The 25992-nt window shown below is 48.2% G+C and overlaps 1 protein-coding gene across 2 annotated transcripts in view; it reads left to right on the forward strand.

The window, feature by feature from the left end:
- Positions 1-25992, forward strand: part of SH3BP5 (SH3 domain binding protein 5) — a 168563-nt gene that overhangs the window by 104303 nt on the left and 38268 nt on the right. For both annotated transcript variants that reach the window (XM_063922346.1, XM_063922345.1), the window contains one exon: positions 6879-7009. In XM_063922346.1, the coding sequence (XP_063778416.1) occupies positions 6879-7009 (131 nt within the window). The remainder of the gene's footprint in view (positions 1-6878; positions 7010-25992) is intronic.

Genomic DNA, 25992 nt, shown 5'->3' on the forward strand with positions numbered 1-25992 from the left:
CTTAATGGAACCCAATTTTAGGCATATAGTCACCCCTGACTGTAGGAAGTGCAGGAAACGGCCCAGCTGAAATTCCTCCGTTGGGGCCTTCCTGGCCTCACACCACGCAACATATTTTCGCCATATGCGGTGATAATGATTTGCGGTTACTTCTTTCCTAGCTTTAATCAGCGTAGGAATGACTTCCTCCGGAATGCCCTTTTCCTTCAGGATCCGGTGTTCAACCGCCATGCCGTCAAACGCAGCCGCGGTAAGTCTTGGAACAGACAGGGCCCCTGCTGCAGCAGGTCCTGTCTGAGCGGCAGAGGCCATGGGTCCTCTGACATCATTTCTTGAAGGTCCGGGTACCAAGCTCTTCTTGGCCAATCCGGAACAATGAGTATAGTTCTTACTCCTCTTCTCCTTATTATCCTCAGTACCTTTGGTATGAGAGGAAGAGGAGGGAACACATAAACCGACCGGTACACCCACGGTGTCACTAGAGCGTCCACAGCTATCGCCTGCGGGTCTCTTGACCTGGCGCAATATCTTTCTAGCTTTTTGTTTAGGCGGGACGCCATCATGTCCACCTGTGGCCTTTCCCAACGGTTTACAATCAGTTGGAAGACTTCTGGATGAAGTCCCCACTCTCCCGGGTGGAGGTCGTGCCTGCTGAGGAAGTCTGCTTCCCAGTTGTCCACTCCCGGAATGAACACTGCTGACAGTGCTAACACGTGATTTTCCGCCCATCGGAGAATCCTTGTGGCTTCTGCCATCGCCGTCCTGCTTCTCGTGCCGCCCTGTCGGTTTACATGGGCGACCGCCGTGATGTTGTCTGACTGGATCAGTACCGGCTGGTTTTGAAGCAGGGGTTTTGCCTGACTTAGGGCATTGTAAATGGCCCTCAGCTCCAGAATATTTATGTGCAGGGAAGTCTCCTGACTTGACCATAGTCCTTGGAAGTTTCTTCCCTGTGTGACTGCCCCCCAGCCTCGAAGGCTGGCATCCGTTGTCACCAGGACCCAGTCCTGTATGCCGAATCTGCGGCCCTCTTGAAGATGAGCACTCTGCAGCCACCACAGCAGAGACACCCTGGTCCTTGGAGACAGGGCTATCAGCCGATGCATCTGAAGATGCGATCCGGACCACTTGTCCAACAGGTCCCACTGAAAGGTTCTTGCATGGAACCTGCCGAATGGAATTGCTTCGTAGGAAGCTACCATCTTTCCCAGGATCCGCGTGCAGTGATGCACCGACACCTGTTTTTGTTTTAGGAGGCCTCTGACTAGAGATGACAGCTCCTTGGCCTTCTCCTCCGGGAGAAACACTTTTTTCTGTTCTGTGTCCAGAACCATCCCCAGGAACAGTAGACGTGTCGTAGGGACCAGCTGTGACTTTGGAATATTTAGAATCCAGCCGTGCTGTTGTAGCACCTCCCGAGATAGTGCTACCCCGACCAACAACTGCTCCCTGGACCTCGCCTTTATCAGGAGATCGTCCAAGTACGGTATAATTAAAACTCCCTTCTTTCGAAGGAGTATCATCATTTCGGCCATTACCTTGGTAAAGACCCTCGGAGCCGTGGATAGACCGAACGGCAACGTCTGGAATTGGTAATGACAATCCTGTACCACAAATCTGATGTACTCCTGGTGAGGATGGTAAATGGGGACATGCAGGTAAGCATCCTTGATGTCCAGTGATACCATGTAATCCCCCTCGTCCAGGCTTGCAATAACCGCCCTGAGCGATTCCATCTTGAACTTGAATTTTTTTTATATATGTGTTCAAGGATTTCAAATTTAAAATGGGTCTCACCGAACCGTCCGGTTTCGGTACCACAAACATTGTGGAATAGTAACCCCGTCCTTGTTGAAGTAGGGGCACCTTTACTATCACCTGTTGTGAATACAGCTTGTGAATTGCCCGTAACACTGCCTCCCTGCCTGAGGGAGTGGTTGGTAAGGCAGATTTGAGGAAACGGCGGGGGGGAGACGTCTCGAATTCCAGCTTGTACCCCTGAGATACCACTTGAAGGATCCAGGGATCCACCCGTGAGCAAGCCCACTGATTGCTGAAATATTTGAGACGGGCCCCCACCGTACCTGGCTCCGCCTGTGGAGCCCCAGCGTCATGCTGTGGAATTAGAGGAAGCGGGGAGGACTTTTGCTCCTGGGAACTGGCTGTATGCTGCAGCTTTTTCCCTCTACCTCTGCCTCTGGGCAGAAAGGACGCGCCCCTAACCCGCTTGCCCCTATTGGGCCGAAAGGACTGTACCTGATAATACGGTGCTTTCTTTGGCTGTGAGGGAACATGGGGTAAAAATGTAGACTTCCCAGCTGTTGCTGTGGAAACGAGGTCCGAGAGACCATCCCCGAACAACTCCTCACCCTTATAAGGCAGAACTTCCATGTGCCTTTTAGAATCTGCATCTCCTGTCCACTGCAGAGTCCATAACCCTCTACTGGCAGAAATGGACATTGCACTTATTTTAGATGCCAGCCAGCAAATATCCCTCTGTGCATCCCTCATGTATAAAAGTGCGTCTTTAATATGCTCTACGGTTAGCAATATAGTGTCCCTGTCTAGGGTATCAATATTTTCCGACAGGGAATCTGACCACGCAGCTGCAGCACTGCACATCCATGCTGAAGCAATAGCTGGTCTCAGTATAACACCTGTGTGTGTATATATAGACTTCAGGATAGACTCCTGCTTTCTATCGGCAGATTCCTTCAGGGCGTCCGTATCCGGAGACGGTAGTGCCACCTTCTTTGACAAGCGTGTGAGCGCTTTATCCACCCTAGGGGATGTTTCCCAACGTGACCTATCCTCTGGCGGGAAAGGGTACGCCATTAGTAACCTCTTAGAAATTACCAGTTTCTTATCAGGGGAAGCCCACGCTTCTTCACACACTTCATTTAACTCTTCAGATGGAGGAAAAGCTACTGGTAGTTTTTTCTCTCCAAACATAATACCCTTTTTTGTGGTACCGGGGATAACATCAGAAATGTGCAACACATTTTTCATTGCCTCAATCATGTAACGTGTGGCCCTACTGGAAATTACATTAGTCTCATCGTCGTCGACACTGGAGTCAGTATCCGTGTCGACATCTGTGTCTGCCATTTGAGGTAGCGGGCGTTTTAGAGCCCCTGATGGCTTTTGAGACGCCTGGGCAGGCACAGGCTGAGAAGCCGGTTGTCCCACATTTGGTATGTCGTCAAACCTTTTATGCAAGGAGTCGACACTGTTGCGTAATTCCTTCCACAGCACCATCCACTCAGGTTTCGACCCCGCAGGGGGTGACATCACATTTATCGGCATCTGCTCCGCCTCCACATAAGCAAACATGTCGACACAGTCGTACCGACACACCGCATACACACAGGGAATGCTCTGACAGAGGACAGGACCCCACAAAGCCCTTTGGGGAGACAGAGAGAGAGTATGCCAGCACACACCAGAGCGCTATATAACACAGGGATCCCACTATAAATGAGTGTTTTTCCCTTATAGCTGCTTTTATAATATATACTGCGCCTAAATTTAGTGCCCCCCCTCTCTTTTTTACCCTTCTGTAGCTTGTACACTGCAGGGGAAAGCCAGGGAGCGTCCTTCCAGCGGAGCTGTGAGGGAAAAATGGCGCCAGTGTGCTGAGGGAGATGGCCCCGCCCCTTTTCCGGCGGACTTCTCCCGCTTTTTCTGGAATTCTGGCAGGGGTATTTTTACACCTATATAGCCTTCCTGACTATATATGGTATAGATTTGCCAGCCAAGGTGTCTTATATTGCCCTCAGGGCGCCCCCCCCCAGCGCCCTGCACCCATCGGGTGACCGGAGTGTGAGGTGTGCATGAGGAACAATGGCGCACAGCTGCAGTGCTGTGCGCTACCTTGTTGAAGACAGAAGTCTTCTGCCGCCGATTTTCCGGAACACTTCTTGCTTCTGGCTCTGTAAGGGGGCCGGCGGCGCAGCTCCGGGAACGAACACCAAGGTCGGGTCCTGCGGTCGATCCCTCTGGAGCTAATGGTGTCCAGTAGTCTCTGAAGCCCAAACTACCACCTGTTAGGTAGGTTCGCTTCTTCTCCCCTTAGTCCCTCGCTGCAGTGAGTCTGTTGCCAGCAGATCTTACTGTAAAATAAAAAACCTAAATATACTTTCTTTCTAGGAGCTCAGGAGAGCCCCTAGTGTGCATCCAGCTCAGCCGGGCACAAGAATCTAACTGAAGTCTGGAGGAGGGTCATAGTGGGAGGAGCCAGTGCACACCAGTAGTCTAAAGCTTTTCTTTTAGTTGTGCCCAGTCTCCTGCGGAGCCGCTATTCCCCATGGTCCTTACGGAGTCCCAGCATCCACTTAGGACGTTAGAGAAATGACATTTAGGAGCTGCTTGGCTGGTACTTTATCTCCGGCAACTTTATCTATATCACAGGCTTAGTAAATAGACCTTTGAAACCCTACAAAAAGAGGATCTACATCATGTGTCCACCCACAGTTCTTTGAGTTACTTTGAAATACTCGGTCACTGGTACTTTGGGGTAATCCTTATTTTTGAATCATATGCAAATACAACCTATATTTTTTTTCCTTTTTATATATATATACAGGTTGAGTATCCCATATCCAAATATTCCGAATTACGGACTTTTTTGAGTGAGAGTGAGATAGTGAAACCTCTGTTTTTTGATGGCTCAATGTACACAAACTTTGTTTAATACACAAAGTTATTAATAATATTGTATTAAATGACCTTCAGGCTGTGTATATAAGGTGTATATGAAACATAAATGAATTGTGTGAATGTAGACACACTTTGTTTAATGCACAAAGTTATCAAATATATTGGCTAAAATTACTTTCAGGCTGTGTGTATAAGGTGTATATGTAACATAAATGCATTCTGTGCTTAGATTTAGGTCCCATAACCATGATATCTCATTATGGTATCTAATTATTCCAAAATACGGAAAAATCCGATATCCAAAATACCTCTGGTCCCAAGCATTTTGGATAAGGGATACTCAACCTGTGTGTGTATATATATATATATATATATATATATATATATATATATATATATATATATATATATATATATATATATATTATAAAGAAGAGAGAAGATATGAGCACTAAACGCCAGAAATCATTGTTAAAAGGAAAGTGAATTCTCATGAACGCTGAGGATCCATCATCAGGCTGTAGATTTGGTAGTTAAAATTAGAAATATTCCAAAAATGACAAAATTCTTATTAGAAATTTGTTTACTCTTACATTTCATAAAAAGAACAGGTGCTGTATGGGGGAGGAGGGGGGTGACTTGATTTTGGAGAGTCTCCTGTAATTGGAACCGATTGTCTCCTTGGTCTTCCCTGAGTTAGTGATGGGGGCTGTAAGAGTAAGGGGGGAGAAAAGCAGAGCTTGGAGAAGAAGCAAAATAGAGCAGGACTATGAATAGAGAGCTTGGAGGCACAGCACTGAGGTAGATGAAAGGAAGTTAGGAAAACACAATAAAAAGTTGGGTTAACAAAACCGAATATTGCCAGCTGAAAAATGGTATCCGGTTGAAAAGGTCCACAATTAAAAGGAAAACGCCACATGCATTCTGACGATAGTGTCAAAATTTTGACTGTGCTTAAGGTTGGCTAGTTCAATATATCGATCTGGAAATGGTTGGCACAAAAATGGTCAATGTGTTTTTTTTCAACATTTTTAGGGTTAGGCTGCTCTAGGGGAAGGGTTAAGCTGAGGCTGCACATGGCTAGCATTAGGGTTAGGCTACGGCAGGCATTCCCAACCACGGTCCTCAAGGCACACCAACGGTGCAGGTTTTAGTGATATCCAGGCTGCAGCACAGATGGTTAAATCAAAATAACTGAGCTACTAATTAAGTCACCTGTGCTGAAGCCTGGATATCACTAAAACCTGCACTGTTAGTGTGCCTTGAGGACCGCGGTTGGGAATGCCTGGGCTACGGGATGGGATAGTTAGGGTTAGGCAATAGGGGAAGGGTTAGGATTAGACTGCACTTGGGCAAGGTTTAGGGCTAAGCTGTGGTAGGGGACAGTTAGGGTTAGAAACTAGGGGAGGGTTAGGGTTAGATTTGGGCTAAAATAAAAAAACAACAACAATGTGTCAACCATTTCCATGTTAACCTTTTGAACATGTCGATTTTTTTGTACCTGTCGACCATTCATCTGTCAACCTTTTTTTTTATTATCAACCTAATGCATGTTGACCATGTGTTGCTGGACTATTGATTATCTCGACATCGTGTATCTATTAATCCACACCCCTGAAAATGACCTATGGGTTAAAAAAAGAGCTTGGAAAGAAAGATAGAAAGTAAAAAAGTTGGAGGATTGGAAGAGAAGAGAGCTTGGATGAATACTATGTGTGTGTGTATATACAGAGAGAGAGAAAGATGGATGGATGCTGAAGGATAGAGAAGACCTGGGGGAGAAACGTGGGCTAAAAGAAAGACATAGATGGAGGCCTGTAAACATGTCTAGGGTTAGAAAGGTGCAGATGAAGGATCACAGTAAAGTGTGCATTTACACAGTAGTTAGACTTGGCGAGGACAAATCAAATCCTTCCTGGTTTCTTAAGTCTCCATTGCAAGGCATAGGGTAACTCCATGTCAAGGCGACATTACCCAGACTGTAGAAGCAAAGTGAGTTGTAGTAAGCCTCCATCCCCATAGTGCTTTCACTTGTGCTCTGTCTCTCTGGTACGTGCAGCTGTGCTGCCTAATTCCCATCTCTACGAGATAGAAACATAATGGTTACCATTAATACAGAGAACAAAAATGGGCTTCCTGCATCAGCCACTCTAGTGGAGCTAAAATTACATTTAAATGAGGTAGGAAGTCATTATTTCTAATATATATGTCTTTTCAAGGTCATGGAAGAAGAACAGAAAAAGACGCGCAGTGAATTAGTACACAAGGAAACAGCTGCTAAATATAATGCCGCCATAGGCAGGATGAGGCAACTAGAGAAGAAACTGAAGAGGAGCATCAACAAATCAAAGTATGTATTAAAACAAAAGGTTCTTATAGTGCACCAAGAAAAGTGTCTGGTGTGTTTTGTGGTGGTGTCACATACGCAGGACACAATGAACATGTCATAAGAAAGTAAAAGGTCCACTCAGTTAGAGATGGATGTAAGATTGTTAATAGACCAGTTTGACATTTAAGTAGTTTGAAATGAAGCTCTAGCACAGTACGTCATGGTTATTATTAATGCCGATCACAGGATGCCGGGTATTGAAAACAGTTTGAAGTTTGGCAATATGCCCTTTTGCTAATCACCAGGGGCAGGTTATTGTGGTCAGATGAACAGAACACACAAGCTGACAATGGGCATCTGCCAGCTATATTCATTAGCATGCCTGGAAATCATTATTTCTCTTACGTCCTAGAGGATGCTGGGGTCCATATTAGTACCATGGCGTATAGACGGGTCCGCCAGGAGCCATTGGCACTTTAAGAGTTTAATAGTGTGGGCTGGCTCCTCCCTCTATGCCCCTCCTACCAGACTCGGTTTAGAAAATGTGCCCGGAGGAGCCGGTCACAGCTAGGGGAGCTCTACAGAGCTTCTTTAGTAAAGTTTATTTTAGAGTTTTTTTATTTTTCAGGGAGGGTGCTGGCAACAGCCTCCCTGCATCGAGGGACTGAGGGGGGGAGCAGTGTCCGCCCTGCGGGTTCTGAGCCACTGTCTCCGCTGACTGGACACTGAGCTCCAGAGGGGAAAGATCGCTCCCCGCCGCAGGGGAACGCTCACCCCAGCAGCATGCCGCCACCCCCTTGCAGAGCTGAAGTGTGGTGAGTGAGTCATCGGCTCCCTAACAAGCAGGGAGCCGATGGGAAGATGGCGACTACAGAGTAGGAGCGCAGTACTAACTGCGCTCCGGGGGCTCAGCGTTACTTGGTGCGGCACTGTGAGGGGTGCCCTGAGCCGGCTCCTTGACCCTCCACTGACCAGAAAGCCTGTCGGGGTCCTCGGATCTCAGCCAGCACAAAATCCTCATGCCAGTATAATCTTGGAAGAGCGGGAAGACAGCGCCATTAAGAGGACGGAGCTTCTCATCAGAGTGGACCCAGCAGCGTTCAGCGCCATTTTCCTGACTGCAGACACGCTGCCAGTGGAAGAACAGTCCCTCCAGAGCAACTCCAGCTATCTGTACGGTACCAGGGGGTTGTAGAAGGGAGGGGAGGCTGTGTATAGACTGTGTCACCTATTAATGAACACAGTCAGCGCGGGTTAAGGGTCTCCCTATACCTATATAGCGCTGTGTGTGGGTTGGCTCTAATCTCTGTGTCTCTCTGCCATTTTTTTGGGGGGGATCTCTGTCTGCCCTGTACCCTGTGTGTATGTGGGGTGTACAAGCAAACAAGTCTAGAGACTCTGTCTCATATGCTGCAGAGGATTTATCTTCTCAGGAAGATCCCATCCCATGTAATCAGGATTGCACTGTTGTAGCGCAGATCCCAGCTAGAGAACCGGAGTTGTTAGCCTCTCTTAGGGGGGCTATTTCTCAGATTTCTGAAAGGGTTGCAAGGACTGAGCATGCAACTCAGGTGTTGCAGTCCTCTATGGCAGTATGGTCTGATACTGCTCCCTCGGGGCCCCCTGCTGTAGATTCTCACAAACGTGCTCTTGCCCAAATTATGCAGGATGACACGGATACCGATTCTGACACAGCAGATGGTGATGGGGATTGTCGCGGGGGACGGCATCACTTGCTAAGGCGGTGCAGTTGATGATTGAGGCCATGCGGGATGTGTTACATATTTCTGACACACCTCCTGAGCAGGTTGAGGAGGCCTTTTTCACAGATAGTAGGAAAGCCCCTCTCACCTTCCCGGCATCTTAAGGAATGAAATGCTATATTTGAAAAAGCCTGGGAAAACCCTGAGAAAAAATTCCAGATCCCTAAAAGGGTTCTGATTGCTTTTCCCTTCCCGGAAGACGAAGTCCCCGCCTATAGTTGACGCCTCTGTCTCCAGGCTGTCAAACAGGTGGTCTTACCTGTCCCGTGATCTACTGCGTTGAAAGAGACTGCAGATCGCAAAGTGGATGCTACGCTCAAATCCATATACACGGCTTCAGGGGCTATACTGCGGCCTACTATTGCCTGTGCATGGATTTCAAAAGCTATAGCAAAGTGGTCAATCACACTGCAGGATGACTTGACTACGATGGATAAAGGATTCTGCAGGGTTCCTGGTAGAATCCATGAAGGATCTGGGTTCCATGGCTGTGGGGATCTCCTCCATGTCCGTCTCTGCTCGCAGGGGTCTCCGGCTGGGCCAGTGGTCTGCGGATGCGGAATCCAGGAAAAGTGTGGAGAGCCTACCCTATACAGGTCAGGCTCTGTTTGGGGAGGCGCTGGATGCGTGGATTGCCACGGCTACTGCGGGTAAGTCTCCTTTTCTCCCCTCAGCTGCACCGACTACGAAGGAGCCTTTTACTCCCAACACGTCACAGTTCTTTCGGCCCGCTAGGCCTAGAAAGACAAAGCCCTCTCACACCTTCTTTAGAGGTGGTCGTGTCAGATCCAAAAAAACTGCCCCCGCAGGTTCCCAGGACCAGAAGCCTGCTTCTGGTACCTCAAAGTCCTCAGCATGACGGTGGACCGCACAGCCTGGAGGTAGGTCAGGTGGGAGCAAGACTCCGGCATTTCAGCCACGTCTGGGTTTTGTCTGGCCTGGATCCTTGGATACAGGATATTGTGTCCCGGGGGTACAGGCTTGAGTTTCAAACTCTCCCATCTCACTGATTCTTCAAAAAAGGCTTGCCGGCAGACAGGGATATTCTACTGGACGCTATCCGAAAATTGATAGTGTCCGAGGTCATTGTTCCAGTTCCACCTCATCAGTTGAACAAAGGTTACTATTCAAACCTTTTTGTGGTACCGAAGCAGGATGGTTCGGTCAGGCCAATTCTGACCTTGAAATCATTGAACCCTTATCTCAGGGACTTCAAATTCAAAATGGAGTCTCTGAGAGCAGTTATCTTAGGACTGACGGAGGGGGAGTTCCTGGTGTCCCTGGACATCAAGGATGCGTACCTCCACATTCCCATTTGGTTGCCGCATCAGGCTTACCCCAGGTTTGCACTGTTAGACCATCACTATCAGGCACTGCCGTTCGGTCTCTCCACGGCACCAAGGGTCCTCACCAAGGTGATGGCAGAGATGATGGTTCTCCTCTGCAAGCAGGGGGTGAACATAATTCCATATCTGGACGATCTGCTGATCAAGGCATCGTCCAGAGAGATGTTGTTAAGATCCATTGCTCTCACGACACATCTGCTCAAGAAGCACGGTTGGATCCTGAACATTCCAAAATCTTATCTGGAGCCGACAAGGAGACTGTCTTTCCTGGGGATGATCTTCGACACGGAGGTGCAGAGGGTGTTTCTACCGGTGGAGAAAGCATTGGTGATTCAAACAATGGTCCGGGATGTCTTGAAGCCTGCCCGGGTATCGGTTCATCAGTGCATCCTCCTTCTGGGGAAGATGGTTGCCTCCTACGAGGCTCTGCAGTACGGAAGATTTCATGCTCGATCCTTTCAGCTGGATCTCTTGGACCAGTGGTCAGGATCTCACCTACATAAGCACCAGACGATACGTCTGTCACCGAAAGCCTGGATTTCGCTCCTCTGGTGGCTACAACTACCACACCTTCTGGAGGGCCGAAGGTTCGGAGTTCAAGACTGGATCCTTCTAACCACGGATGCAAGTCTAAGAGGTTGGGGAGCAGTCTCTCAGGGGGGAAACCTTCCAAGGAAGGTGGTCAAGTCAAGAATCCCTTCTCCCAATAAACATCCTGGAGCTAAGAGCCATATACAATGGCCTTCTTCAAGCAGCACACTTTCTGCAGGATCGGGCTGTTCAGGTGCAGTCAGACAATGTGACCACAGTGGCCTACATAAACCGACAAGGCGGAACGAAGAGCAGGGCTGCAATGTCAGAGGTGACAAGACTCCTCTGGGCAGAAAGGCACGCTGTGGCGATGTCAGCAATCTTCATTCCGGGAGTAGACAACTGTGAAGCGGACTTCCTCAGCAGACACAATCTCCATCTAGGGGAGTGGGGCCTCCACCTGGAGGCATTCGAGGAGGTAACCGGTTGGTGGGGGTTCCTCACATAGACATGATGGCCTCCCGCCTCAACAAGAAGCTGCGGAGGTACTGTTCCAGGTGAAGAGACCCACAGGCAGTGGCGGTAGATGCACTAGTAAGACCGTGGGTGTTCACGTCAGTGTATGTGTTCCCTCCACTTCCTCTAATTCCAAAAGTTCTACAACTAGTAAAAAGAACAAAGGTTCTGGCAATCCTCATTGCTCCAGACTGGCCAAGGAGGGCTTGGTACGCGGATCTGCTGGATCTACTGCTGGAAGATCCAAGGCCTCTGCCTCTTCGGGAGGATCTTCTACTACAGGGGCCGTTCGCTTATCAAGACTTACCATGGCGACGTTTGACAGCATGTCGGTTGAGCGCCAGATCTTAGCTCGGAAAGGTACTCCAAGCGAGGTTATTCCTACCCTGATACAGGCTAGGAAGGGGGCAAGGTCTAAACATTACCATCGTATTTGGAAAAAGTATGTGTCATGGTGTGAATCCAAGAAGTCTTCTGCAGTGGAGTTTCAGCTTGTACGGTCTCTACTTTTCCTGCAAGCAGGTGTGGATATGGGCCTGAGATTGGGCTCCATCAAGGTCCAGATTTCGGCCTTATCCATTTTCTTCCAGAAACAATTGGCTGTTATCCCTGAGGTTCAGACCTTTTTGTAAGGGGTTCTGCACATCCAGCCTCCCTTTGTGGCACCAAAGGCACGCTGGGATCTTGATGTGGTGTTGCAGTTCCTGCAATCGGATTGGTTTAAGCCTCTACAGGAGGCTGAAATCAAGTTTCTCACGTGTTAGGCGGTCACTTTGTTGGCCTTAGCTTCTGCTTGACGTATGTCGGAATTGGGGCCTTTGTCCTGTAAAAGTCCCTATCTGGTCTTCCATGAAGATAGGGTGGAACTCAGGACTCGTCAACAGTTCCTTCCTAAGGTTGTGTCGGCTTTTCATATCAACCAACCGACTCCTCAATTGCTTCAAAGGCCTTGGATGTTGTGAGGGCTTTGAAGATTTATGTGAAGAGGACGGCTCATCACAGAAAATCTGACTCTCTGTGTGTCCTCTATGATCCCAAGAAAATTGGGTGTCCTGCTTCTAAGCAGTCGATTTCTCGCTGGATCAGGTTCACCATCCAGCATGCATATTCTATGGCAGGATTGCCGTGTCCAGAATCGGTTACGGCCCACTCTACTCGTAAGGTGGGTTCTTCCTGGGCGGCTTCCCGGGGTGTCTCGGCTTTACAGCCTTGCCGAGCAGCTACTTGGTCTGGATCGAACACGTTCGATACTTTGGCCTCTGATGATCTCAAGTTTGGTCAAGCAGTGCTGCAGGATCCTGCGCGCTCTCCCTCGCGTTCTGGGAGCTTTGGTACATCCCCATGGTACTAATATGGACGCCAGCATCCTCTAGGACGTAAGAGAAAATAGGATTTTAATTACCTACCGGTAAATCCTTTTCTCGTAGTCCGTAGAGGATGCTGGGCGCCCGCCCAGCGCTTCTTTATCCTGCAGTGGTTATTTAGTTCAGTACTGCCTGGTTCCTAGGTAAGTTCTGCGTTATTTACTGTTTCAGTACTGTTTCAGCTGTCGCTGAGTTTGTCCGGCATGTTAGCCGGATTTTGCTTTGTTGTGTGAGCTGGTATGAATCTCGCCACTATCTGTGTATGTCCTTCTCTCGAGTCTGGTAGGAGGGGCATAGAGGGAGGAGCCAGCCCACACTGTTAAACTCTTAAAGTGCCAATGGCTCCTGGTGGACCCGTCTATGGACCCCAGCATCCTCTACGGACTACGAGAAAAGGATTTACTGGTAGGTAATTAAAATCCTATTTTTTGTTTCCAGTTGTTACATATTCTGTATGTCATGCCTTCCTGTGCTACATGTATGGTGATAACATGGCAATTTGCCATTGCCAGTATTGATGGTAATATTGCTGCATGTGTCATCATCTAAACAAATAGAAGTTGTTGCAGAGTTGTATTAAGTATTTCTAAGTGGAGTAGCATAAGAGAGAGAGGTAAATAGATGCGTACATACATATGTATATACATACATACACACATCTTGTCAGAGAGTACATTTGAAAAGTGTCAACACCACATTAGCAGCACTCTTCCATAAAGATAACGGTTTGTTTCTCTCAACTCCGTGGTTTTTCCTTTCCTTTCTTTTCTTTTTGACACACTTTAAAAGTGGGTAAGGACTAATTTATTATATTGTTAAGATGGAGAAGGATTCATTTAAACATCCTGACACCTGATAAGATGGGGTGTGGATTAAAAGACTGACAGTGTCTAGATAGACAGTCAATAGGTTGACACCAGATGATTGACATTTAGTAGGTCAACTAACCCTTTCCCTGATGCCTAACACGAGCCCTCCCTCTGGTGCCTAACACTAACCCCACTAACCCTCCCCCTGGTGCCTAACACTAACCCTCCCCCTGGTGCCTAACACTAACCCTCCCCCTGGTGCCTAACACTAACCCTCCCCCTGGTGCCTAACACTAACCCTCCCCCTGGTGCCTAACACTAACCCTCCCCCTGGTGCCTAACACTAACCCTCCCCCTGGTGCCTAACACTAACCCCACTAACCCTCCCCATGGTGCCTAACACTAACCCTCCCCCTGGTGCCTAACACTAACCCTCCCCCTGATGCCTAACACTAACCCCACTAACCCTCCCCCTGGTGCCTAACACTAACCCTTCGGCAGCTTAATTCTATCCCTCCCCCAAGTGCTAGTAGATGTATCAAACTTTCTAAAGAGGACAATTGGAGATGTTGCCCATATCAACCAATCAGCTTCTAAGTATCATTTATCAAGTGCATTCTATAAAATGATAGCTAGAACCTGACCTCTTTAGAAGGTTTTGATACATTTCCCCCCGCAGTGTGGTGCTGAGTATTTATGAAGGAATTGCTTTTTCATATTTTCGGGTAAAGCTTTCCAACAGTATACAGACGAGTGTTCAGCCCGTCAGTTCACTAGTGATTCACACCTCATGTGGTTTCCTATCAATGTATCGTACCTTATGTCTCAGTAGTGTTACTAGCTCTATATTATGAATATTGATAAATTGCACAAGGTTGTGATGTCAACTGTGTGTTTAATGAGTAAATGGAAATAAGACTTGTACATGTTAGTTGCATCATGTCTTCTGTATTAGGAGTTTCCAATTATAGGCTGTAAGCAGTTGTGCTGTTTGTGTGGTTATGATGCCCTGGACACAGTGTCGCTCAGTCTCCTCATCTAATCTTATTTATAGTCTCTTGTTTTTGCCAGAAACCATTGAGTTATTTGTGGTGATTTCATTTTGAAGACAATTTGCATCTGGGGATCCCTGATGGAGTATTCACCATTTTTCTGTTACTGTAGTTTACCCTTACATTTTTATATGTTGCTGAATCTGTGGATTGGGTGTTATAATGTATAGTGTGTATAATTTTGTGTCTCCTGTTCAGTGTGTGTGTGTGTGTCTATGGGTGGTCAGTCGACCATGCGTACACTTCCTGCAAATTGCAGCAGTGATTGACGGCGCTACTGGGGGGGAGGGGGCGCATGTTATTGCCCACCCAGTTCGTGACGTCAAGACTGATTGAGCCCAACACACTGCCCGTACCGTCTGTAGATATATCTGCAGATCAATTGATTGGTATTTATAGTATTATTAAGCTGGGTACACACTGGCAGATATATCTGGAGTTCAATCGATCTGCAGTTATTTCTTTTTCATCCACTAGGGGTCACTGGAGAACTCTTGGGATATGGACGGTTCCACTGGAACTAGGCACTGAACAGTTAAACTTTGACTATACCTCCCCTCCATATCCCAGAGTACCTCAGTGTGCTTTTTCGGTGCTCACAGAGCAACTAGGCTTGTGGAAGTGGATCCACAATTATTGATTTCTCTGACGTCCTAAGTGGATGCTGGGACTCCGTAAGGACCATGGGGAATAGCGGCTCCGCAGGAGACTGAGCACAACTAAAAGAAAGCTTTAGACTACTGGTGTGCACTGGCTCCTCCCACTATGACCCTCCTCCCGACTTCAGTTAGAATCTTGTGCCCGGCTGAGCTGGATGCACACTAGGGGCTCTCCTGAGCTCCTAGAAAGAAAGAAAGAAAGAAAGTATATTTAGGTTTTTTATTTTACAGTGAGATCTGCTGGCAACAGACTCACTGCAGCGAGGGACTAAGGGGAGAAGAAGCGAACCTACCTAACTGGTGGTAGCTTGGGGTACTTAGGCTACTGGACACCATTAGCTCCAGAGGGATCGACCACAGGACCCGACCTCGATGTTCGGTCCCGAAGCCGCGCCACCGGCCCCCTTACAGAGCCAGAAGCAAGAAGTGTTCCTGAAAATCGGCGGCAGAAGACTTCTGTCTTCAACAAGGTAGCGCACAGCACTGCAGCTGTACGCCATTGCTCCTCATGCACACCTCACACTCCGGTCACTGATGGGTGCAGGGCGCTGGGGGGGGGGGGCGCCCTGAGGGCAATATAAGACACCTTGGCTGGCAAATCTATACCATATATAGTCAGGAAGGCTATATAGGTGTAAAAATACCCCTGCCAGAATTCCAGAAAAAGCGGGAGAAGTCCGCCGGAAAAAGGGCCGGGGCTAACTCCCTCAGCACACTGGCGCCATTTTTCCCTCACAGCTCCGCTGGAAGGACGCTCCCTGGCTCTCCCCTGCAGTGTCACGCTACATAAGGGTAAAAAAGAGAGGGGGGCACTAAATTTAGGCGCAGTATATATAATATAAGCAGCTATAAGGGAAAAACACTCATTTATAGTGGGATCCCTGTGTTATATAGCGCTCTGGTGTGTGCTGGCATACTCTCTCTCTGTCTCCCCAAAGGGCTTTGTGGGGTCCTGTCCTCTATCAGAGCATTCCCTGTGTGTATGCGGTGTGTCGGTACGGCTGTGTCGACATGTTTGATGAGGAGGCTTATGTGGAGGCGGAGCAGATGCCGATAAATGTGATGTCACCCCCTGCGGGGTCGACACCTGAGTGGATGGTTCTGTGGAAGGAATTACGCGACAGTGTCGACTCCTTGCATAAAAGGTTTGACGACATACCAAATATGGGACAGCCGGCTTCTCAGCCTGTGCCTGCCCAGGCGTCTCAAAAGCCATCAGGGGCTCTAAAACGCCCGCTACCTCAGATGGCAGACACAGATGTCGACACGGATACTGAATCCAGTGTCGACGACGATGAGACTAATGTATCTTCCAATAGGGCCACACGTTATATGATTGAGGCAATGAAAAATGTGTTGCATATTTCTGATGTTACCCCAGATACCACAAAAAAGGGTATTATGCTTGGAGAGAAAAAACTACCGGTTGTTTTTCCTCCATCTGAGGAATTAAATGAAGTGTGTGAAGAAGCGTGGGCTTCCCCCGATAAGAAACTGGTAATTTCTAAGAGGTTACTAATGGCGTACCCTTTCCCGCCAGAGGATAGGTCACGTTGGGAAACATCCCCTAGGGTGGATAAAGCGCTCACACGCTTGTCAAAGAAGGTGGCACTACCGTCTCCGGATACGGCCGCCCTGAAGGAATCTGCTGATAGAAAGCAGGAGGCTATCCTGAAGTCTATATATACACACACAGGTGTTATACTGAGACCAGCTATTGCTTCAGCATGGATGTGCAGTGCTGCAGCTGCGTGGTCAGATTCCCTGTCGGAAAATATTGATACTCTAGACAGGGACACTATATTGCTAACCGTAGAGCATATTAAAGACGCACTCTTATACATGAGGGATGCACAGAGGGATATTTGCTGGCTGGCATCTAAAATAAGTGCAATGTCCATTTCTGCCAGGAGAGGGTTATGGACTCGGCAGTGGACAGGAGATGCAGATTCTAAAAGGCACATGGAAGTTTTGCCTTATAAGGGTGAGGAGTTGTTCGGGGATGGTCTCTCGGACCTCGTTTCCACAGCAACAGCTGGGAAGTCTACATTTTTACCCCATGTTCCCTCACAGCCAAAGAAAGCACCGTATTATCAGGTACAGTCCTTTCGGCCCAATAAGGGCAAGCGGGTTAAAGGCGCGTCCTTTCTGCCCAGAGGCAGAGGTAGGGGGAAAAAGCTGCAGCATACAGCCAGTTCCCAGGAGCAAAAGTCCTCCCCCGCTTCCTCTAAGTCCACAGCATGACGCTGGGGCTCCACAGGCGGAGCCAGGTACGGTAGGGACCCGTCTCAAAAATTTCAGCGATCAGTGGGCTCGCTCACGGGTGGACCCCTGGATCTTTCAAGTAGTATCTCAGGGGTACAAGCTGGAATTCGAGACGTCTCCCCCCCGCCGTTTCCTCAAATCTGCCTTGCCAACAACTCCCTCAGCCAGGGAGGCAGTGTTAGAGGCAATTCACAAGCTGTATTCCCAGCAGGTGATAGTAAAGGTGCCCCTACTTCAACAAGGACGGGGTTACTATTCCACAATGTTTGTGGTACCGAAACCGGACGGTTCGGTGAGACCCATTTTAAATTTGAAATCCTTGAACACGTATACAAAAAAATTCAAGTTCAAGATGGAATCGCTCAGGGCGGTTATTGCAAGCCTGGACGAGGGGGATTACATGGTATCACTGGACATCAAGGATGCTTACCTGCATGTCCCCATTTACCATCCTCACCAGGAGTACCTCAGATTTGTGGTACAGGATTGTCATTACCAATTCCAGACGTTGCCGTTCGGTCTATCCACGGCTCCGAGGGTCTTTACCAAGGTAATGGCCGAAATGATGATACTCCTTCGAAAGAAGGGAGTTTTAATTATCCCGTACTTGGACGATCTCCTGATAAAGGCGAGGTCCAGGGAGCAGTTGTTGGTCGGGGTAGCACTATCTCGGGAGGTGCTACAACAGCACGGCTGGATTCTAAATATTCCAAAGTCACAGCTGGTCCCTACGACACGTCTACTGTTCCTGGGGATGGTTCTGGACACAGAACAGAAAAAAGTGTTTCTCCCGGAGGAGAAGGCCAAGGAGCTGTCATCTCTAGTCAGAGGCCTCCTAAAACAAAAACAGGTGTCGGTGCATCACTGCACGCGGATCCTGGGAAAGATGGTAGCTTCCTACGAAGCAATTCCATTCGGCAGGTTCCATGCAAGAACCTTTCAGTGGGACCTGTTGGACAAGTGGTCCGGATCGCATCTTCAGATGCATCGGCTGATAACCCTGTCTCCAAGGACCAGGGTGTCTCTGCTGTGGTGGCTGCAGAGTGCTCATCTTCAAGAGGGCCGCAGATTCGGCATACAGGACTGGGTCCTGGTGACCACGGATGCCAGCCTTCGAGGCTGGGGGGCAGTCACACAGGGAAGAAACTTCCAAGGACTATGGTCAAGTCAGGAGACTTCCCTGCACATAAATATTATAGAACTGAGGGCCATTTACAATGCCCTAAGTCAAGCAAAACCCCTGCTTCAAAACCAGCCGGTACTGATCCAGTCAGACAACATCACGGCGGTCGCCCATTTAAACCGACAGGGCGGCACGAGAAGCAGGACGGCGATGGCAGAAGCCACAAGGATTCTCCGATGGGCGGAAAATCACGTGTTAGCACTGTCAGCAGTGTTCATTCCGGGAGTGGACAACTGGGAAGCAGACTTCCTCAGCAGGCACGACCTCCACCCGGGAGAGTGGGGACTTCATCCAGAAGTCTTCCAACTGATTGTAAACCGTTGGGAAAGGCCACAGGTGGACATGATGGCGTCCCGCCTAAACAAAAAGCTAGAAAGATATTGCGCCAGGTCAAGAGACCCTCAGGCGATAGCTGTGGACGCTCTAGTGACACCGTGGGTGTACCGGTCGGTTTATGTGTTCCCTCCTCTTCCTCTCATACCAAAGGTACTGAGGATAATAATAAGAAGAGGAGTAAGAACTATACTCATTGTTCCGGATTGGCCAAGAAGAGCTTGGTACCCGGAACTTCAAGAAATGATGTCAGAGGACCCATGGCCTCTGCCGCTCAGACAGGACCTGCTGCAGCAGGGGCCCTGTCTGTTCCAAGACTTACCGCGGCTGCGTTTGATGGCATGGCGGTTGAACACCGGATCCTGAAGGAAAAGGGCATTCCGGAAGAAGTCATTCCTACGCTGATTAAAGCTAGGAAAGAAGTAACCGCAAACCATTATCACCGCATATGGCGAAAATATGTTGCGTGGTGTGAGGCCAGGAAGGCCCCAACGGAGGAATTTCAGCTGGGCCGTTTCCTGCACTTCAGGGGTGACTATGGGCCTAAAATTGGGTTCCATTAAGGTCCAGATTTCGGCTCTATCGATTTTCTTCCAGAGAGAACTGGCTTCACTACCTGAAGTTCAAACTTTTGTTAAGGGAGTGCTGCATATTCAGCCCTTTTTTGTGCCTCCAGTGGCACCTTGGGATCTCAACGTGGTGTTGGATTTCCTAAAGTCACATTGGTTTGAGCCACTTAAAACCGTGGAATTGAAATATCTCACGTAGAAAGTGGTCATGTTGTTGGCCTTGGCTTCGGCCAGGCGTGTATCAGAATTGGCGGCATTGTCATATAAAAGCCCTTATCTGATTTTCCATATGGATAGGGCAGAATTGAGGACTCGTCCCCAATTTCTCCCTAAGGTGGTATCAGCTTTTCATCTGAACCAACCTATCGTGGTGCCTGCGGCTACAAAAGACTTGGAGGCTTCCAAGTCGTTGGATGTAGTCAGGGCCCTGAAAATTTATGTTTCCAGGACAGCTGGAGTCAGAAAGACTGACTCACTATTTATCCTGTATGCGCCCAACAAGTTGGGTGCACCTGCTTCAAAGCAGACTATTGCTCGCTGGATCTGTAGTACGATTCAGCTTGCACATTCTGCGGCTGGACTGCCGCATCCTAAATCAGTGAAAGCCCATTCCACGAGGAAGGTGGGCTCTTCTTGGGCGGCTGCCCGAGGGGTCTCTGCTCTTCAACTTTGCCGAGCAGCTACTTGGTCGGGGTCAAACACGTTTGCTAAATTCTATAAGTTTGACACCCTGGCTGAGGAGGACCTAGAGTTTGCCCATTCGGTGCTGCAGAGTCATCCGCACTCTCCCGCCCGTTTGGGAGCTTTGGTATAATCCCCATGGTCCTTACGGAGTCCCAGCATCCACTTAGGACGTCAGAGAAAATAAGAATTTACTCACCGGTAATTCTATTTCTCGTAGTCCGTAGTGGATGCTGGGCGCCCATCCCAAGTGCGGATTGTCTGCAATACTTGTATATAGTTATTGTTTAACTAAAGGGTTATTGTTGAGCCATCTGTTGAGAGGCTCAGTTGTTATCATACTGTTAACTGGGTATTGTATCACGAGTTATACGGTGTGATTGGTGTGGCTGGTATGAGTCTTACCCGGGATTCAAAATCCTTCCTTATTGTGTCAGCTCTTCCGGGCACAGTATCCTAACTGAAGTCTGGAGGAGGGTCATAGTGGGAGGAGCCAGTGCACACCAGTAGTCTAAAGCTTTCTTTTAGTTGTGCCCAGTCTCCTGCGGAGCCGCTATTCCCCATGGTCCTTACGGAGTCCCAGCATCCACTACGGACTACGAGAAATAGAATTACCGGTGAGTAAATTCTTATTTTTTCATTAAGTATAATCTGCTGCATAAGTTAAATGTTTGCACTTTGTGATATTCTGTGAGCGTGGGGACATATTAGACCATGCTTCCTGTTTTTCTCCAGATTTTCCTGTAATACATCTCTCCACCATTGAAGGCGCAGGGGTGTTAGGGGGATTTTGGGATCAGGTATATTACTGGCACACTTGGCCAGATATATAGAGACACCTTAGTACTATTTATTGAGTCGCACAGGTTTTCTCTCTCTTGTCTTTGTATTTATATTGGTTTTTTTTAAAATTATTATTATTTACATAATGAGTAAGACACCAGCAAAGTCTAAGAAGCAGTTTTTTCTGCAATGTCTGTAAGGGTGTATTACCTGACGGATTTACCACATGTAAAGTATGTGTGGTAAATTCCGAAACAAATACAACTCCTGCTCCGGTTCCAAATCCAGTTTCTACCCCGGACCCACCATGGGCTGTATTAGCAGATGTTTTAGCTGGTTTGCAATCAGAGTTGGCCGCCTCTCGGCAGGAGCAAGAGGCGGTAAGATCTGAATCTAGGGTGAGACCGCTAGTCTGCTATGTTACTGTCTGATGATTCTTCACCAGACCTCACTGTACAAGATGTGGGTGAGGAGGGCGAAGTAGACCAGCAGTCAGATGGTGACGATTTTGACAGGCCGGGTATTGATAATCTCATCAGAGCAGTGCGTCAGTCTCTGAATTTTACAGAAACTGAGGAGCCTATGACAAATGATGAGGTAGTTTTTACTAAACGACAGAGAATTCCAATTTGTTTTCCTGTGTCAGAATCTCTTAATAAAATGTTACTAGAAACAAGGAAGAATCCGGACAAACTGTTTTCTGTACCTCACAGATTTAGGTCTAGCTATCCGTTTCCAGATTCTATGACAGCTAGATGGGAGAATCCGCCATTGGTGGGTTCATCTGTGTCTAAACTTACAAAGAAATTAACCATACCAGTACCAGCTGCAACTACACTCAAGGACCCTTCGGACCGTAAAATAGAGGTTATGCTGAAGTCCATGTATACAGCGGCAGGAGTGCTGCTTAGACCTGGGTTGAGTGGCATTTGGGTAACTAAAGCTCTAATGGTATGGATAACAGAACTCAGATCTGCCTTAACTGATGATCATCTTATATTTCTCGCTGATCAAATCTGGGAAGCGGCTGACTATTTATGTACAGCTTCTACTGACTTCTGTCAGCTCACTTCTCGCCTTTCATCATCACTAGTCACAGCACGACGTGCGCTCTGGCTATGTTCTTGGCGAGCGGAGACAGAGGTCAAAAAAGGAATAGAAGCATTACCTTATGAGGGCGAGAAGTTATTCGGTCCTGAATTGGACAAATGGATTTCTGAGGCCACGGGAGGGAAGTCGGTTTTCTTACCATTTCCTCCAACAGTGCCTAGAAAAAGATATTCTGGACCGGCGTTCAAATCTTTTACACCTCAGTCCTTTCGCGGGCGTGGCAGGGGAACGGCCACACCAGGTAGACGAGGTCGGGGACGTAGTTTCCAACGAGCCAATACCACTCGTCAGGATACTAAAGTCACCGGTAAGCCAGTGGCATGACGGGCTCCCAGCCCATCTCGGTTCTCCTTTTGTAGGAGCACGTCTTCAGTCATTCCAGTTGGCGTGGCTTCAGACGTCCACAGATGGGTGGATCCGCAATCTAGTTTTAACAGGTTACAAAATAGAGTTCGACTGTCTCCCGCCAATGCGGTTTTTCAGGACAGGACTGCCTCTGTCGGACGACAAGAGGGCGATTCTGCAGACTGCCATTCAGTCTCTGCTGGACGCAGCAGTTTTGGTTCCGGTCCCTGTGCACCAACAGGGTCAGGGTTATTATTCCAGTCGGATGGCTCGGTCAGGCCAATATTGAACTTAAAGGGCCTCAACCAGTACGTCACTTACTACAGATTCAAAATGGAATCTCTACGATCAGTAATTGCAGGTCTAGAGCCACAGGAGTTTATGATTGCGCTGGATCTCAAGGATGCCTACTTACACATTCCGATTTGGCCTCCTCATCAAAGGTTTTTGCGGTTTGCGATACGACAGAACCATTACCAGTTTCAGGCTCTACCGTTTGGCCTCTCGTCAGCGCCTCGGGTATTCACCAAGGTGATGTCTGTGATGATAGCTCATCTCTGTTCTCTAGGAGTGATAATAGTTCCATACTTGGACGATCTACTCATCAAAGCTCCGTCTCAACAAATCCTCCTTCAACAGGCTTGCTGACGTACAATGTACTGGTTCACCACGGTTGGATTGTCAACTTCAAGAAATCACATCTAGTTCCGTCCCAACGACTTCAATTCCTAGGTATGATTCTCGATACGGTAGACCAAAGGATCTACCTACCCGAACAGAAAGTACAGGTCATTCGTCATCTGGTACAATTAGTGCTCAAGCCACGCACAGTCTCGGTTCATTTGTGCATTCGCCTCTTAGGCACAATGGTGGCGGCTTTCGAAGCACTTCAGTTCGGAAGGTTTCACTCACGTCCTTTTCAACTGGATGTGCTCGCACAGTGGTCGGGCTCGCACTTACAGATTCACCACAGGGTAAGGTTGTCTCCAAGGACCAGTGTGTCTCTACTCTGGTGGCTCAGGGTACAGAATCTAACCGCAGGAAAACAGTGCAGCACCTGGAATTGGATAATTCTCACGGCAGACGCAAGTCTCAGAGGTTGGGGAGCTGTAGTTCAGAATCTTCAGCTCCAGGGTCTCTGGGCGGATTACGAAAGATTGCTGTCTATAAATGTCCTGGAACTCCGGGCAATTTACAATGCGTTACGACAGGCAGTGCACATGCTGCAGGCTCAGGCAGTCCAGGTGCAATCAGACAATGCGACGGCGGTCGCATACATCAACAAACAAGGCGGAACGAGAAGCCGCATGGCAATGCGGGAAGTAGCTTGAATCCTCAATTGGGCAGAATACCACCAGGTCATATTGTCGGCAGTATACATTCCGGGAGTGGACAACTGGGAGGCGGATTATCTCAGTCGTCGGGATTTTCATCCAGGAGAATGGGCATTAAATCCAGACGTATTTCTCATGCTGGTCCAGAGGTGGGGCTACCCGCAGGTGGACTTGATGGCATCTCGCCACAATCATCAAATGCCCCAGTATGTATCCAGAACGAGAGATCCAGAGGCAGTGGCGGTGGATGCTCTCACAGTCAGGTGGCCATACAGTCTAGTATATCTGTTTCCACCGTTTCCGCTGCTCCCTCTATTGCTAAAACGGATCAAAAGAGAGTTCGTCACAGTCATACTAGTGGCGCCTCATTGGCCACGGAGAGCTTGGTTTTCGGATCTTCGCGGATTACTCGCAGACGATCCTTGGCCGCTCCCACTACGTCCGGACCTGTTACAACAGGGTCCGTTTCTTTACCCCGATTTAGCGCGGCTGCGTTTGACGGGGTGGCTGTTGAGACCGCCCTCTTAAGAAGAAAGGGCATTCCAGAATCAGTCATTCCAACCATGTTACGAGCTAGGAAGCCGGTTACGGCAGCTCATTATTATAGAATTTGGCGTGCCTATATAGGTTGGTGTGAAGCTAGGAAGTTTCCAACTTCATCTTTCAAGTTAACCCGTCTTTTGTTATTTCTACAGATGGGATTAGATGGAGGTCTACGTTTATCCACACTAAAAGTGCAGATATCTGCTTTGTCAATTTACTTTCAAAGACTATTGGCTCTTTTGCCATCAGTACACACCTTTATGCAGGGTGTCCTCAGAGTACAGCCTCCATTCATTCCACCTACAGCGCCATGAGACTTGAATCTGGTTTTAGATTTCTTACAGTCTTTTCATTTTGAACCCTTACAACAGGTGGATATTAAATTTCTCACTTGGAAAACAATTTTTCTTCTAGCCTTGGCTTCGGCAAGGCGAGTTTCAGATTTGGGTGCCTTGTCATGCAAGCCACCATATTTGGTGTTTCATGATGACAGAGCGGAACTTCGGACGAATCCCGCTTTCTTACCAAAAGTAGTGTCATCTTTTCACATCAATCAACCAATAGTAGTTCCTGTGTTATTGGGACATTCTGAAACTCTGGATGTGGTACGCGCTTTACGCGTTTGTGTCTCGAACGTCTACACTTCGTAAGACGGATACGTTGTTTGTTCTTTATAATGCTGCCAAGAGGGGTTGGCCAGCCTCTAAGCAGACCCTATCCAGATGGATAAAACTGACCATACGTCAGGCTTATCTTCAGGCTAGATTACAGCCGCCTACATCGGTAACAGCTCATTCCACACGTTCTGTTGGAACTTCATGGGCAGCTGGTCGTGGAGCCTCTACAACACAGCTTTGCCGGGCGGCTACATGGTCATCAGTGCACACGTTTGTGCGCTTTTATAAGTTTGATACTTTTGCGGCATCAGCATCTAGCTTTGGCCGTTTAGTGTTACAAGTGCCAAATAGCTCTCCCGCCCACGGGGGAAACTTTGGTACGTCCCAAGAGTACTCCAGTGACCCCTAGTGGATGAAAAAGAAAATAGGATTTTGGTACTTACCAGATAAATCCTTTTTTTTTGAATCCATAGGGGGCACTGGACGCCCACCCAGAGCAGTTATTACCTGGTTGTGGTAAGTGCAGGGAATATTATGGTAACACACTCTTACCGACTGTTTCAAATTAGAAATTCTGTCGGGTTGGTGTCAACTGTTAGTTGTCATTTTTTGTTGGTGTCAACTTTATTGTTGTCCAGTTTTGTTATATGTATTTCTCCATTGTCAACCTCTATAGCTCCAGTTCGGCTCAGTAAAAAACACTGAGGTACTCTGGGATATGGAGGGGAGGTATAGTCAAAGTTTAACTGTTCAGTGCCTAGTTCCAGTGGAACCGTCCATATCCCAAGAGTACTCCAGTGCCCCCTATGGATTCAAAGAAAAGGATTTATCTGGTAAGTACCAAAATCCTATTATCTGCCGATGGTGGTTGTTCATTCACACAGAACGATGCACCAATATATCTTAGGGGCCATACACTTTAGACGACTTTTTTAAAAGATGGGGACGATACAGGCGATTTCGAACGATATATCGTTCAAGTCGTCTAGTGTGTATGGCCACCACAACGGCCGATGCGCGTACCCGTGCTCATTAAGAGCAGGTCGGCGCGCATGCAGCTCAATGTGAGCAATGTCACTTGTGACATCGCTCATCACAGCATGTCTGTATGGAGCCGTGATGAGCGATGGGCACAATGTGACATTGCTGCTCCTCCCCGGCAGCGGCTCCCTCCCTGGCAGTGGCTCCATTCTAGCTGAGC

The sequence above is a fragment of the Pseudophryne corroboree genome, chromosome 5 (assembly GCF_028390025.1).
Source record: "Pseudophryne corroboree isolate aPseCor3 chromosome 5, aPseCor3.hap2, whole genome shotgun sequence".
Lineage (NCBI taxonomy): Eukaryota > Metazoa > Chordata > Amphibia > Anura > Myobatrachidae > Pseudophryne > Pseudophryne corroboree.